Source organism: Budorcas taxicolor, chromosome 2 (assembly GCF_023091745.1).
Source record: "Budorcas taxicolor isolate Tak-1 chromosome 2, Takin1.1, whole genome shotgun sequence".
Taxonomy (NCBI): Eukaryota; Metazoa; Chordata; class Mammalia; order Artiodactyla; family Bovidae; genus Budorcas; species Budorcas taxicolor.
In genome coordinates this window covers 39,036,697-39,052,987 of record NC_068911.1, presented here as the reverse complement: position 1 = coordinate 39,052,987, position 16,291 = coordinate 39,036,697, and the positions used below count along the sequence as shown (strand labels likewise).

Below are 16,291 nucleotides of genomic sequence, written 5' to 3'. Positions count from 1 at the left end.
CAGAGGTCACCTGTCTCTGCGCTTGTTACGTGGCACATGGCCCTACCCTCCCCGGCGCCGCCCTCCCCTTGCTGTGCCTCATCAGCCAGGACCGCAGGCCGTCACCGAACCCGCACCACCGGAGTGTAAGTTTTATTTTCCCACAAATGACCTACGCTGCCTAGGGGCCCCAGGCCTCCCCACCTGGGCGAACCTCAGCATGGCATGGGGACGCTCCCCGTGGCCTTGCCGGCTCTGGGCTTCAGCCCGGGTCTGACGAGATGACGAGAGGCCCTGTCCCGCCTCGCTTCCCTGCACCGGCCCCGGCCTGCCTGCCTGCTGCTGCTGCTGGTGCCTGCTCCTCTGGCCGCCACAGCTGCCCACTCGCTGCCCTCCTGTCCTCGGGCACACAGCTTCAGGGTGGATCAGTCACCCCACGTCCGGTTCTGAGAAGGGAAAGGCAGAGTGGAGGAGGCTCCCTCGGCCGCCCCGCTGACTCTGCTCTCTGGGCCCGTGGCTGCCGGACACTCACCGTCCCCCGGCTACGGCTCCCGCCAGATCTCCTTCCCGCTCAGTGCCTGCAGCTTCTCCAGGCTCTGGGTTACCGAGCATAGGACTCGCCCTGAGAACGGGAGCACACAGTCACGGCTTCACAAGCCGGGGCGCAGGCAGGGCGGACCTTACGGCTGGTGGACTGCAGCCCCTGGACTCACCCATCTCCCGGACTCGCTCCTCCAGGGCTCCCGACAGCTCGGGGAGGCTCAGGGCCTGCAAGGAGGCCTGCCAGCCTTTGGGGTCTGTGGAGCAGAGAGCCGGGTAGGCGTGGGTTCTGGGCACCCTGAACCACTGCGACAGGACTGGCCCTCCAGAGCCACGTTTCCTGCAGCGTGTCAGCATGTTCTCTGCCCGCTTGTGAAGCAGAGTGCTGCCAGCCAGTACGGGCCCAGGCCCAGGGCTGAGTGTGCCAGGGTCCTGGCCTGCTGGGCTGTGGCCTCTTGGACGGTGCCAGCAGCCGAGGCCTCGGGAGAGACCGTGAGGACGTGGGTGTGGAGCATGAGGAGACCGGGGAGGCATCCACGTAACAAGCGCAGAGATGGGTGGCGAGACCTGGGCCTGGGAGGCGTCCCACCCTCATCCGCTTGCCCCACGGCCGGGACACCGCCCTCCTTACCTGCTGCAGGGAGGCCTGGGCGCAGGGGGGCCTCACGCAGGAACTCGTCCCGCCTCACTCGGGCTGACAGCTCGGCCTGACAGGCTCTGCCAGACAGGACACCAAGCAGCGGTGAGGGGCAAGGCCAGGGGGCCTGGAGTGAGGGGCGGGCTCTGCCTGGGGGTTCCTCTGAGCCCCCGCCAGGGCCGCCCACGGCGGGGACAGCCTGGGGTGGCAGCTACTCCAGGAGACCCTGAAAACCACCCACTGGTGGGAAATTCAGAAGAGACAGGGACAGAGCCAGGCGCTGGCGGGGGGCGGGGGGGCCGGACACCCGCTCACCGCAGCTGGTCCAGGACAAGCGCAGCGTCCTGGGCAAGGGCCCAGGTCTCCTGCAGCTGTGTGTGCACATCCTTGCGGGCACCATCCTGCTCCAGGAGGCAGCTCTCCACCACGGCCCGCAGCTCCTGCTCCTGGGACACCAGGCCCCGCATGGCTTCCACCTCCTCACAGCGCTGCGGTGGGCGGGAGAGTGCCTCAGGCTGGGTCCCCCGCCCTGGCCTCCACGCCTGCTGCCTCCTCTCCAGGTCTGGGGGCTCATCGCCCTCAGCCCTGCCCCAGCCCTAAGATGTGCCTCATGCGCCTGCCCTCCTGGGCGCCCCCTCCTGCCCCCGAGCTGTCACCGGTCCAGCTGATGCTCTCTGCTGCTCCCTGCCCCACCGTCACCTTGTGCAGCTGGATGGCAAGCTCCTGCATCTCGGCCTCCAGCCGGTCGGCGTAGGCCAGCTCCAGGGCGTCACTGGGGGGGCGGGCGCTGCTGTGCCAGCGGGCAATGGCGGACGTCATCTTCCTCTTGGGCCCAAACAACCTGCATCAGGGAGGACACTGCTTAGCACCTGCCGTACACGGAGGCTCCGTGGGCCATCCTGCCAAGACTGTCCGCTAGACACCCCAGCCTTGAAGGGGGCGGGGAGCCCCCAAGACCCTGGGGGAGAGGACCGAAGTGTCCCAGGGAGTCGTGACCCCTTGCCCTGCCCGGCTCTCACAGCACGGGGAGCCGGGCTGCTCAGATGCTCTCAGGGTGGAGGTTGGAAGCATCCGGTGCCCTGAGCACAGCGGTGTCCACCGGGCCAGCTTGGGCTTCAGGACCCAGGCTGCCGGCATCCGGGCCGGGAGCAGCTGCCGGAGTGGAGGGCAGCTGACGGCAGGGAGAAGCCAGCCTCTGGATAGGGTGACCCCCCTCCCCCCTGGCTGCGACCTCAGCTGGCCAGAGGCCCACACTCACGTGATGCCGATTTCCTTCAGGTCACTCTCGGTGAGGGTCAGGAAGATGCGGAGGTCCACATCCTGCTCCTCAAACACCTGCAAGTACTTGAGACAGCCGATCTGCTCCAGCAGCGTGGCGAGGTCCTGGGGGCGAGCAGGCCGGGTCAGGACGGGCGGCCGTGAAGACGTGGGCAGGACGAGGACCACCATGCACGCGGGGCCACTGTCCTCCCGCTCAGCACCCGGCCCGTCTTGAGCCTGTTGACCCCCAGGCGTGTCAGGGAGCCCAGGCTGTCCACTCCGTGTCCTCAGGGTGTCCAGGGACACGGTCAGCCCGTCGGTGCTCCCAGGCCAGCCTCGCCACTGCAGCAGGAAGCACGGCCCAGCAGGCTGCGGCAGTGGCCCTCAGTCTCCGCTGCCCGGGGCTGTCCCCGCGTCCCCTTTGCTCTGGGGGAGAGGCTTCGCAGGATGTCGCGTCCCTGGTTAACATATCACCCCATGTTTTCTGGGCCCCGTGGACACATGAGAAATACTATCTGGAGGTTCCCATGTCTGTGCTGAGCCACTCGACTCTTGCTCCAGGACTGTTTCTGACACTGACGGTGATGTGTCCAGGTGAGGCTCTGAGTTTAACCAACTTAGAGCTGATTTGGTTTCTTGGACATGCAGATGCATTTTTTGATCAAACTGGGAAGATCTGGCTCTTCCCGGGAAGGATGGCCCCCGATGCTTCTGCTGGGACCAGCGCACAGCTTCTGCCTGGCTGATTCTGTTTGGCCCCAGTGCCGCCTGTCCTGCTTCTCATCTGTGGTATCGAAACCTGGCCTCCCCAGCATCACTGAGGTCCAGGCCGCAAGTACCAATGCCTGGTGTTTGATGCACAAGTGCTTGGATCCCAAAACCAAAGCGTCCAGGGTCTCAGAGGTTATTTCTTCTTCACTCACACTGCTGCAGCTGTAGCCTTCCTGCAGGGTTTCTTCCGCGGCGGCCCCAGTGACCCTCAGTGGACAGTCCTGAGTGTCACCTCGTCTCTGCCTCTCATGCAGCTTGTCCCTGTCACCTGACGTCAGTGCTGACGCTGGTCCAGCGTTTCTCCTCCCCAGGCTCAGGGAGGCTGAGATAAGCATGGAAACCAGGGAATGAGACAGGAACCTCCATGGAGGCCCCTCTGCCCAGCGAGAACCCTCTCGGCCTGAGTAGTCTTCCAGGTTGTGTGGAGAATGCCGCCCCACCCTTCTCAACAGTGCCGGCCCACAGAAAATACCAATAAACGCCTCAGTAATCCAAGAGCGCCCGTGGCGTTACCTGGGGTCCTGAATACGGGGGCCTGTCAGTCTGGGGGCTCACTCCCGGGGCACAGGACGTCATGGCGCTGGGAGCCCACTGGCTGTCACTGCCGCCATAACGGTTCTTGGTCTTCACGTAACTTTTAGTTTGTTTGCGAACCGAGCTTCTCCGCACATGATCCGAATCCTGGGTGAGAAATGTGTGTTTACAGTGGCTCTGAGCTGGCCCCTCCAGGCCCCGCTCCCCGCTCCGCCGCTAGCGTCTGGCCTCATCCACACTCCCTCACCTCCTAGGCACACTGGGAGGTCTGAACCTTCACCAAAGCCCTGCCTGCCACCGCAGCCCCACGGAGCTCCAGGTGCCTCTGAAACAGCCTGCCAGCCCCGCTCACCTGGCTGAGCCATCAGGCGCCCCCGCAACGCTGGGCAAGGAGGGGAGGGGAGGGCAGGGCAGGGTCACCTCGTTGCTCTCCAGGGAGGCCTCGCTGCTGAGTCCCGGGGCCCGGGCCAGGCCCTCGCTGCTGCTGCTCCGTGCAACCCCAGGGTTGGCAAAGAAGGCCTGCTCTTCTGAGGGAGGGGAGACAAGAGTGCCTGACCACAGGCCTGGCTGTGGCAACACCCAGCCCAGTCCAGCCCCCGCCCTCCCTGCCTCCATGCTGACTGCTTGGGCCGCGCGCCCTCCACGCACAGCAGGGCTCGTCTGCCTGTTCTTGGGGAGACCCAGGCATCACGCAGAGCGGGCGGCGCAAGAACACTCAGATGCTCCTGAGGACTCGCCACTCCAGGGGTGAGACCTGTCTGCACCGAACCCCGGACCTGCTCAGTGACCCTGGCCCCAAGCCAGACTCCTCAGGAGCGGCCTCCCTCTCCCCCGCCCAGCTGGCTGGGGGAGCGCACCGCGGCTGCTGCTGCTGCTGCTCTCCACGTCCCGCTCGTTGATGGGCGAGGTGACGTCCCTGTAGCACAGGCCGCCCCCCTCCAGGGGGTGCTCATCGCTGCTGTTGAAGCTGACGTAGCCCCGTGGAGGCACCTGCTCTATGGGCAGAACGGGGCATGTAAACCCCCCGCACAGGAGAAGCAGGAGGCATTCCTCCTCTCACACTCAACCACCTCCTCCTCGGGGCCTCGGGGAGGGGAGCCCCAGGACGGCACTGTCCACTTGCTGCCACAACCTGGACAAGCCGCGCCATCGACAGGCTCCAAGGGGTCCCCGGCAAGTGTGTGCCCAACAGCTGGTGCACGGCTACCTCTCCCTCCAGCCACACTGACGCCAAGAGGAGGAGCCCATAAGCTGTGTTTACAGATTGCTGGGCCAAAGAACTGTGCCACAAAGCGTTCCTGTAGCTGGAAATACACACCCCTGGCTGAGCAGGAAGCTGAGGAGCTCTGGCTAAACGTTAACAGAGCCGGTGTAGTATAACCTGTGAGTGTATCTGCCTGTGAGAAAACGAGGGGGAGAGGCGAGACACAAACTCAGCGTTTAACCCCTATTTTGCCCCTCCCCGCGCTTCCCTGGTGGCTCAGCTGGTAAAGAACCCGCCTGAAATGTGGGAGACCTGGGTTCGATCCCTGGGTTGGGGAGATCCCCTGGAGAAGGGAAAGGCTACCCACTTCAGGATTCTGGCCTGGAGAACTCCATGGACTGTGTAGTCCATAGGGTCGCAAAGAGTCGGACATGACAGAGCGACTCTCACCTCACTTGCCCCTCCCCACAGGAAGTGTGTGTGTGCACACGAGCGCCTGGCTGGTGGGACCAGGGCTAACTTATTTCCTTCTTTATACCTTTATCGTTCAAAAATGTTTTTTAACTGCTGGGGAAGAGAATATACATGCTTACAAAAAGTTAAACCATCACACAATGTAAGACAAAAAGCAATCTCCTTGAAGGCCACAGCTATGAGATTGGGGGGCGCTCCCTCCCACTGTCAACCCTACCCCACCCCCATCCCCCCGCCTCCCGCCACAGCGCAGGCGGGACAGGTGGCCTGGGTGCCCCCGAAGGAGCAGACCTCATCCCAGGGTCCTGCACTCCCAGCCACAAGACTACCGCCCGCACCCTCGCCTGGGGCACCAGCTCTTGGTCAACCCCCGGCTCTGGGAGGAGGCGGGCCTGGAGCTTCCAGCCAGCGCCAGGACCCCTACCCAAGGGTCTGAGAAGGGAATCAAGTCCTCACGTGGTCTCCTGGCTGGGATGGTCTCCAGGCTGGGAGGGAGTTCCCAGGGTGGCCTGGTCACTGATGAGCAAGACACCACACCTGAATCTGGTCACACGGCCAGACCAGCACGAGAGCGTCAACCCCGACATGCCCCAAGAACTCAGCGTCTGTGCTCCTCAAGAGCACTGCACTCAGCACTCAGGAGCAGACGGTCTGACAAAGCTCAGGGGATCTGGACACGTGGGGTCAGAGGTTCTGGCCCACCAGGTGCGTTTACCTTCTGACAGTTCTCATCCCCGCGAGACCCACCCCCTTGAGGAACGGATCTGAGCTCAGTGACACTTCTCCAGGAGAGAAAGTTCTATTTGTAATTCTACCTGACAGAAAGGAAGTTTAAAGGATGGCCCAAAGAACCAGCTGGGGCCTGGTGTGCCTCCATCCCTATGACCCATTCTGAGTCCTCAAGCAGCTGCCCACACCCGGCTTCCCGGGGCCCCATGTCATAAGCCTGAGCGCTCATTCTCTGGGACAGGATCCCGGACTCCGGGGCCGTGCGTCGCTCACCGTAGCAAGGCTGCTGCGCCCGGCTCCCGAGTCCGATGGCCGTGATGCGGGCCAGGGCTCGCGGCCCCTCGTGGATGCTGAGCCCCTTTTTGCGGCAGGGCCTCTGTCGCTGAGGGACAGGGCCACACTCGTCTGAAGAGCTCAGATCTTCATATTTTTCTGTGGGTCAGACACCAAGATTCAGACAGCCTGATTAGTGATGGATTAAACTAATCTTCATAACGAGCTGGAAGAAAAATATCGTAACTGATTTTCCTAAATTAAGCAAAGTGTTCCTGGGCTGTCACCTGTAAGAAATGCCACAGTGGGTGGGTCCAGTGCTCGGGGGACCACAGGGATGTGGGGGTGAGGGGGGTCACAAGACCGCTGAGCATCACGGGGGTCCAGCCCATCCTCCTCTCCTCAATTGTGTATTCTCAACCTCAACAATATACTGGGAAACAGCGGCCACATGAAGGCTCATGTGCTGTTTTTCTGAATTTTTCAAATCACCACCCATCTGAGCCAAAGAGCTCAGTGTGGCCACAGTTGTCAGCACTTTATAGCTTTTCATCATTTCCCAAACACTGTGATGCTTAGAGGGCACAATTCAGCGGCTTATTGGTAGAAGCTCCCATTGGGGAGGGTCTCACTCTGGAGCCGGAGGACTGGGGCAGAGACAGAAGCCCCTGATGACCCCGGGCCATGTGTGCTGCCTAGACAGGAGGGGAGCAGCTCACTAAGCCGTGAACTGCAGGCTCAGCCGGCCGCTGCCTGAGCGCCCCCAAGCTGGGGCAGTGCCCCTGAGTGGACCTCTCCCTCACACTCCAGGATCCACACCGCCAGGAGGACACTGGGGCCGTCCAAGCAGAGGGTGAAGGAGCCACAAAACGTGAACATTCAGGGAGGGGAGCCAAGGCAAAGGTGGCTGCATGACGCTGAGCTGCCGCAGCCCCTGTCCTTCAGTGGAAGACAGAACCAGGCGAACCCACACCCCGGCGCGGTCCAGAGGGCAGGGAGGAGCCGGCGGCCACTCCCTGAGCGCAGGGGCTCAGCATACCCCATTCACCACACAGAGACTAGCGGGTCTTCAAGAAAACCACACAAGAGAAACGAGGGCAAAGCCAGGCCCGGAGAGGGTCCCAGGAGAGTCCTTCAAGGACCATGTGGGACCAATGCTATGTACACCATTCTAGGGCACAGAAAGGAAGGGGAGCTTCCAGTTCTGCTTATGAAGCAAGTTTAATACTGAGACCTAGAGCTGGTAAAGACAGAACAAAAGAGAATCACAGACCAGTATCAGTTATGAATATCCACACAACTCGCAAAACCACATTAAAAAAACAAGGGGCTTCCCTGGTGGTCCAGTAGCTAAGACTCTGTGCCCCCAATGCAGGGAGCCCGGGTTTGATCCCTGGTCAGGGAACTAGATCCCACATGCCGCAAATAAGACTGGGCGCAACCAAATAAAAATAATTTTTAAATATTATAATATGCCAAGTAGGATTTACACCAAGAATATAAAGTTGATTCACTTTTAGAAAAGTCATTAATATATTGTGCTAACAGGTCTAAGGAGAAAATTCACAATCGTTTCCATAGATGTTAAAAACACCTTTGACAAAATTTGGCATGTACAAAGATATTCAAGAATATAGGAAATGATGGATACTTTCCTAACATGACAACATACATGCAAACTTTACTCTGCAAGCCAGCGTATTACCTTAATGTGGCATTTCTGCTAAGATTAGGGCCAAAGTGAAAGTCCACTACCTCCACCTCATTCAACAGGGAACTAGAGGGATGAGTGAGTGTGATGAAAGCCAAGAAAACAGAGGTATAAGAATCACGGAAAAAAGTAGTAAATTTTTTCTCTATGTGCAGGTTTTATGGTAGTGTACCTGGAAAAACACTAGAGAATCAATAAATAAAACTATTATAAACTCCCAACAGTGACAGAATCCAGTCAGGCAGAACTCAGCACGGTGGACAGACATCAGTCTCCTTCCTCTCTCTAAGCAGTTCTAGAAGACACGACACTGATGAACTCGACACGTAACTGAAACATCTGCGTGGCAACAAATGCCATAAGCAAAGTCAAGGAACAAAGCCAGAGCCACCCCGTCTGAGCTGCCCTCCTCCCGCCTGCCCGTCCATCCTCAGCTAGGCGGTCCCTCCCGCCTCAGCCCAAGGGGAGGAGGCGGCGCCAGCAGAGGCCAGGCTGCAGACACAGGTACCTGGGCTCCGGTAGAGGCTCTTGGGCAGAGAAGGTGAGTGGGCGTCGATCAGTCCCACGATCTTCATGTGTCCGTACTGCTTCGCCAGCATCCGGGCTGTGGCTCCACTGTGGTCTCTCGTGTCCACTTTGACTCCCTGGGACGGTTTGCAGAAGAAGAGTTAGGAGCCTCAGCCACAGAGCAGCCTCGCTCCCGGCTGCAGACCCTGGAGAAGCGGGCTGAGACGAGCGAGCCCCATCCACACGCACCACACTGCGCTGAGTGACAGTCATCGCAGAAATAAGCACGTATTTATATATATAAATCTTTAAAATGCGTAAAACAAGTCTGCACACAGCACGTGAGGAGACTATAAAGTCAGGGCAGTGTGGCTGCCTCTGGACCCATGGGGGGTTATACTGGTGCTAACTCTGTACGTTCGAAGCGCTTCATTGTTCGCAGTGGTTCTCACTGCCGTGACCAGGGCTCGGGGTGGTGCGACCTGCTCTCTGCTTAGCAGTCTTGCCGCCTCCAAGTGAAGGCTGTCCTCAGGCTACATCCAAAACTCCTGCTTTCAGTGCCCAGCCGTACAGACGTGGCCGCACACGTGTGATGTATGTGCACAGACCTCCTGCAGGGCGCTGCGTGACGGCAGACACGACCTGATGCCATCTGCAGGCCACGTTTGGAGAACTTGATTCAACCCGACAAGGGAGCACTACGCTGCCACACACGAGAGGAGACAGCTTTATGTCCACTGGTGAAGAACAAGCTAGGACAGACCAGTTTAAAAAAAACAAACAAGCTGGGGAGCAGCCGTGGGGAGAGCATGGCGACGGAGACTGAGGCGGAGGGAGGAGGCAGGCTCATGTGTGCCTTCTGTCTGGTCCAGATTTGTACGTGTGCAGGTACTGCCCCCAAATTCTTTTTTAGAAAGAGATAGCATGTTAACATTTTATGATACAAAAAGTCCCAGGGATTTCCTTGGTGGTCCAGTGGCTAAGACCCCATGCTCCCAATGCAGGGACACCACCTGGGTTCTATTCCTAGTCAGGGAACTAAGATCCCACATGGCCCAACTAAGACCCAGCACAGCTTAATAAATAAATAAAATCTCACACACACACACGAGCAACCCATTCCAGTATTCTTGCCTGGAGAATCCCATGAACAGAGGAACACACACACACACACACACACACACACACGAGCAACCCATTCCACCTGGAGAATCCCATGAACAGAGGAGCACACACACACACACACACACACACACACACACACACACACACACACACACACACACACACACACGAGCAACCCATTCCAGTATTCTTGCCTGGAGAATCCCATGAACAGAGGAGCCTAGTGGGCTACAGTCCATGGGGTCACAAAGAGTTGGACATAACTGAGCATGACAACAGGCAGAAAACCAATACAACATTGTAAAGCAGTTATTCTCCAATTAAAAATAATTTTTTAAAAAAATTTATAAAAACAGAAATACAGCATACAGAAGTAACTGCATGCATGCTGAAGCTGTGTGCCGAGGTATCTTCTGGAGCACTGCCTGTAACTGCATAACGGGGGAAACCTCAACTCTACTAATAAGGAACTGATCTAACTAAACATGGCATGGATGCTGTGTGGAATACCACGAAAGGGCACAATGTCTATGTCACAGTAAGTTATTTTTCAGAAGTTGCAGAGCAAACGTGCAGTAGAATCCCACTTCGTTCAATGTATAAACCCATGTGTCTGCAGGTGTCTATAGATGTGGTCTTTTACCAACCCAGTGGGCATCCTGAGGAGGAACAGAGGTGGCCTCCCGATTCTGTACAAATTTTGTAAGTGATGGGATGATGAGTGCTATTTACTGTTTTAAAATTTTTTCCACACTTTTCAAATAACAATATTTTCAAAGTTATTTTAAGAATACGTTTCTATACTCACTCACGACTGTACCCCTAATGCCTAAAGTGGCACTCAGCACTGGTTATCCACAGACACTCAGTGAAAAATGTGCTGAATAAACGGATGCAGAGCCGTTCCTTCTGTGTAGGAGAAAACTCTCTTGCAGTTTATGGTTCGGTGATAAGATGCCTCAGCTGCTGTGACGGGATTACAAGCTAATAAACAGGCTCACTCACATGAGTCAGAAAGTACTGCACGATGATCTCGTGGCCGGCGGCCGCAGCTTCCATCAGCGGAGTGAATCCACACACCGGCTCCCTGCATGGGGACCTCGGTCAGACAAAACCTTGGCAACGGCGACACCTCCACCCTCCCCCCGCCCCCGCCGCCAAGCCCGGAGTCTTTTGTTCCAAAGACAATCCATCTCCCGTCTCTGCTCCTTCACAGCTGTTTCCACTTGCTGTGATCTGAGCCTCCACTTAACCACAGCAAAAAGCAGCTATCGCCCCTCACTGCTCACAGATAGCGAGCACCTCCTCTCCACCTCTCCAGATACCCCACCTTGCAGATCAAGCCCCTCCTGGAACCCTCTGGGGACTCCAGGACTAAGAACTGACGCTGCCCTTCCATATGTACCTGGTGCTTGCTTACGCTTAACTCAGAGCTGAACTGCACCAGGCGCACGCTCACCTCTTCAGAGCACCCCCTGGCTCTGACTAGTGCCACCCAGTAGGAGACAGGAAGCAAACTAACCACTGGTTTTCATGTTTGAAGACACATAGTTTTCAGGTTTCAGCATCACTCAAGTCAGAATGTCAATAAATGAGTTGCAATTTAATGAGAAGCCCTTTTTTTCTTAATGGGCTAGAAACCTACAGTGTGTGACCCCAGCTGACACCAGCCAGGGTGTGCAGAGTCAGGTGGATGCCGTGTTGAAAGAGGATTATCACGGTGACATGCTTTAGACAGCAGCACTACTTCCAGCTTAAAAAACTCAAGAGTGCATTCGAAGTATCACTTCATATGTGTATGTGCAATGATATATACATATACACACACAGAAGGCAGGAAAGAGAAAGGGACTGGTATTTAACACTTGTCAGTTAAGTGCCACTCGCTATGTTAGGCCCTGGCATATGACAGGACACGTGATTCTAATAACGCCATGACATAGGCACCACCATCCTCTTTTCAGATGAAGAAAGCAAGGCCCACAGAGCTTAAGGTGCCGCACTGAGTGTCACCTGACAGGTGAGTGAGAAAGCCAGGACGCTCCCTGTGCCTCTGCCCTGGGCGGCACTGTCCCCTCCACCCCAGGTCTTGAGCCTGCCACACTGAGGCAGGGGCTCCCGCACTCTGGCCTCTAGCTGCCTCGACAAGCTGCCCTCCTCAGAGTCGGACGTGACCAACCAACTCCCACGGCTGCGGACGACCTGGTAATGACCTCACGTTGGCGTTCGCTCCACTGTCCAAAAGGAACTTGACCATCTGCTGGTGCCCAGCACTGGTGCAGTGGAAAAGGGCAGTCCAGCCCTGAATGTCCTTCATTTCCAGCTCAGCACCTTGCTTCAAGAGAACAGAGAATGCCTGTTAAGGCCGCGTCTCCTCTGCACAGTGCAGGCACCCTCCAGGCCATTACACTGAAAGAATCGAAGTGATTACCCAAGCATGCTGCAGTGCTTCCCTATCTGCCGAGTGGCCTGAGACCCTCGCAGCTCACCTGGAGAAGAAAATAGGCGATGCTCTCGTTGCCACAGCTAGAGGCCAGCATCAGTGGAGTCTGCCCTTCCGGGGTCGGCACATTCACACTGACCCCTGCCTCGAGCAGGAGGTGCACGATGGTATCATGTCCAATGTAGGAGGCATACATCAGCGGGGTCCAGCCACCACCGTTCTTCTTATTCAAATCTAACTCTCTCCTAAACAAATGCAAGACATGCTAGACACGCCAGCCATCGTACATGTGGGACGTACCAAACCCAGTGGCCAGGCCAAGAGAAAGAGTGGGGAGTGCTGACAGGAAGCAGAGTCAACCGCCACCCTGGACATCACAGGGTTCAGGGGTGACTCCACTTTCTGGACCACTGCCTCTGCAAACTACCTTGAGTTTGCCTCCGTGCTCCAATTTCTTGTTCTCATCTGTGCCCTCTTCCTACCCCAAAGTCAGCTCTTCCTTCCTCCCACCAGCCACAGAGACAGTTCTCGACCAGGGGAGGTTCTGCCCCCAAAGGATGGTTGGCAAAGCCTGGAGACATTTTTTGACTGTCATAACTGCAAAGGGAAAGGCTACATCCAGGGGGCGCAGGGAGGCCGGGCATGCTGCTCTGCATCTGCTGCTAAGGCGCTTCAGTCGTGTCTGACTCTGTGCGAGCCCATAGACAGCAGCCCACCAGGCTCCCCCGTCCCTGGGATTCTCCAGGCAAGAACACTGGAGTGGGTTGCCATTTCCTTCTCCAATGCATGAAAGTGAAAAGTGAAAGTGAAGTCACTCAGTCGTGCCCTACTCTTAGCAACCCCATGGACTGCAGCCTACCAGCCTCCTCCGTTAATGGGATTTTCCAGTCAAGAGTACTGGAGTGGGGTGCCATTGCCTTCTCTGAGAGATCTTCCCCGACCCAGGGAGTGAACCTGGGTCTCCTGCATTGTAGGCAGACGCTTTACCGTCTGAGCCACCAGGGAAGTCCACAATCTACCCATGGGTTAAACGTCTACAGCTGTGGGCCAGGCCTCGCTAGCCTCCTAATGGCTCCACCTGGGCGGTGGCGCTCAAACATCCAAGAGGAAGGAACGCCTCCCAAGACCTCTTACCGCTGCACACACTCCTTCACCACCTCGTACTGGCCAATGGAAGCGGCTGTGTGAAGATCCAGGGGGACAGCTAGCTCCTCCCAGTCGACCTGCGTGCCCAGCCCGTGCCACATGGACAAGCTGCGGTTCAGCAGCTCTGGCTCGCTGGCTTCATCGCTGAGCTCCGACATCGCTGTGGAGGGGGATGCTGGGGTCACTTGGGTCTTTCCTTCCTGGTAGTTCCAGGGGATGAAATGCGATGGTCACACTCCTGCCGCAGCAGACTGCTGCCCACAGCAGCTGAACGATCCTGGCTGCCGAACCTGAACAAGAATCCAAATCAGCTGAGTGTCAGTTCTGCACGCCTTTCTGAACACCCCTTCAGCCTTCTTTGCGGGTGTCTCTTCTACTCCAAATGCCTCCTCCAGGGTAGGACCCATATTCTCTTTTATTGGAGGCTCGCTCAGTTGGTAAAGAATCCACCTGCCATGTAGGAGACCCCGGTTTGATTCCTGGGTCAGGAAGATGCGCTGGAGACCCGATAGGCTACCCACTCCAGTATTCTTAGGCTTCCCTTGTGGGTCAGCTGGTAAAGAATCCGCCCGCAGTGCAGGAGACCTGCGTTCAGAAAATCCCCTGGAGAAGGAAAAGGCTACTTACTCCAGTATTCTGGCCTAGAGAATTCCATGGACAGTCCATGAGGTCTGTCAGACCCCATGAGTCAGACACGATTGAGCGACTTTCAACTGTCTGAAACCAGGCACAACGCTGAGAGCCTATCAGAATCATGGAAGGAGAACGTGGATACCCAGGGACCATAAAGCTGCTTTATCACCCTGCTCCATGCCAGACGCTCTAAAACGACGGGCTATTCCTTAGGAACAGAGTCATATACAGGTATATATCACGTATACTTGTCGGAAATCTTTCGCTTATCGCTTCTAGAATTTATCTCCAGGAAGCAGCACTGAGAATGAAATCTTTTAATTTTCCTTCCACCTCTGCATTCTGTCCATTCGGTAAAATACTAAATATCTGTTACTTTTAAAGCACACCAAAGTAAATAACAACAACAAATGACGTTGGTGGTGACCGTCACGCCCACAGGGAGGAGGTCTGTAAAAGCCCGAGGGCACCGCGTCCTGCCCCGGGGCGTGGGCCTTCCGCTGCTTCCAGGCATCCCCACTTCGTTCTCGGGCCCCGGGGAGAGTAACCTAGGGAACTACCCAAGCGCCGACGCCTCCTTCCAGTAACCTTACCCCGCACGTGGCTTTCCGTCCCGGCTCCTCAGCTGCGAAGAAGATCCTCGGAGCTGTAAACTCCCGGGGCCAACCAGCTGCAGGGCTGGGACGCCCCACGAACGGGCAGCAGGTGCGAGCACCAGGCAGAGGCCGGGCCGCCGCGGAGCCTCCCCGCGCTGGCCTCGGCCCCGGGCAGCCCTGGGGCCGCCGCTCTCCGCCGCTCGCCGCCGCGCTCCCTCGGCCGCGCCCACTCGGTCTCCCTCGGCCGCGCCCACTCGGTCTCCCTCCGCCGCGCCCACTCGGTCTCCCTCCGCGCCGGTCACTGCCACAGCGCGCGGACCCAGCGGCCCGCTCCCGCCCCGGAAGTGGTTGCGGGAGGCGCGGAGCACGCCGGGACGCTCGCGGGTCCCCCTCGGCCTCTCCCGGCGCTGTAGACTTTTCGTCCGTCCCGCACCCGGACCTTCCGGTCAGCTCGCCCGGCTCGCTGTGTGACGCCCACAGCAGCCAATGAGCAGGGGGAGTCCTCCTTGCCCCGCCCCTCCGCTGGCCAGGAGAACCAATCGTGTTTCAGGAGCGGCAGGACGCGCCAAGTCCCGAAAGACGAGCGGGGGGGGTGGGTGGGAAGGATTTGGCCGTCCAGTGATGTAAGAGTGATGAACCGGGATTCCGAAGGCGGCGACGGCCTTAGTAATCGCGCCGCTGCCCAAGCGGGAGAACACGACCGAAGAGGCGCGGCGGGCCCTTTTCGAGGGCCCTGTCGAGGCCAGGAAGAGAGGCGGAGGCCGAGGCCGCAGCTGCGAGATAAATGTTGGGAGGTGGACAGGGTGGGGGCTGGGGAAGCAAGCTGGGGAATAGGTGGGAGGACGCGCAATGGTTTCCGGTTTCCGAACTTTAGAATTTAAAAGCCCCACCCGAGTGGACGGTGGCGTCCAGTTGTCATAACAACCCGCGGTCCGGCGGTGGGCGGGGCCGGAGGCGGGGCGGTGGGCGGGGGCCGGAGGTGGGGCGGTGCGCGGGGGCGTGGGGGGCTGGGCTGGGCTGGGCGGGGGCGGGGCTAACGGGCCGCAGCCAAGAAACGGACGTGGAGGCACGGTCAGCATTCTGCCGGACTGGGGCTGCTGCTTCGTGTAGCCTTCGGCAGCCCGTTCGGTGAGCGACGCTCCTCAACCTGGCGTTCAGGACCCTTCACGGTCTGGTCCGTTTGCGCCGCAAACTCCAGCAAGTGAAAATTTCTTCCCCCAACACGTTAGGTACTTTTCACTCCTCTGAGCTCTTAGGTGCTCTTGCCGCAACCTGTAATGCCTTTTCTTTCTCTGTTACTTTGTCCTCCTGGAGAACTTAAGAGTCTCCGGTTGTCCCCTTCAACCAGGTGATTCTGTTGCCCTCTGATCTGCCCTGCAGCCGGAGAACATCCTGTGATGTATATACCAGACCTGCCCTGCTGTTCCCAGATCAGGGTACACCAAGCTCCTGTCCCACTCCTGTGAGCACAGAAAAAGCAAAAAGCCCCTATTCACCTCGCCTGCTGCTTCCCTTGTTGGGGGCCAGGGCTGGGGCAGGAGTGTTCTCTTCCCATTTTATAGTGACAGAGGCCTCTCAGGCTGCAAGTACTCTCAAGACGCCGGCTCTGAAGTGCCATCACCCCACAATTCTAAGCCTCCTTGACCCCTGAAGGGGGTCTGTTAAGACTCTGGGATACAAAAGAGGTGTGTTGGCCTGACAATTTGAGTGTCAACTCCAAAAAAAGTGT

At 57.9% G+C, this 16,291-nt stretch overlaps 1 protein-coding gene across 2 annotated transcripts; it reads right to left on the bottom strand.

Moving 5' to 3' along the window:
* Window positions 1–117: 117 nt before the first annotated feature.
* Window positions 118–14,656, bottom strand: ANKS3 (ankyrin repeat and sterile alpha motif domain containing 3). 2 transcript variants are annotated; one of them, XM_052662747.1, is made up of 17 exons: window positions 14,560–14,656; window positions 13,322–13,623; window positions 12,234–12,432; window positions 11,958–12,079; window positions 10,750–10,831; window positions 8,621–8,756; window positions 6,402–6,560; window positions 4,579–4,716; window positions 4,142–4,248; window positions 3,701–3,868; window positions 2,415–2,539; window positions 1,856–1,997; window positions 1,472–1,644; window positions 1,151–1,236; window positions 693–776; window positions 512–601; window positions 118–425 (listed from the first exon to the last, which is right to left on the bottom strand). In XM_052662747.1, the coding sequence occupies exons 2-16, from the start codon at window positions 13,489–13,491 to the stop codon at window positions 522–524; spliced, it is 1,971 nt and encodes a 656-aa protein (XP_052518707.1). In that variant the 5' UTR covers window positions 13,492–13,623; window positions 14,560–14,656; the 3' UTR covers window positions 118–425; window positions 512–521. The 2 variants fall into 2 exon arrangements, with proteins under 2 accessions (XP_052518707.1, XP_052518713.1); XM_052662753.1 differs by lacking the exons at window positions 13,322–13,623; window positions 14,560–14,656 and having other exon boundaries at window positions 11,958–12,075; window positions 12,234–12,365.
* Between the last annotated feature and the right edge of the window lie 1,635 nt (window positions 14,657–16,291).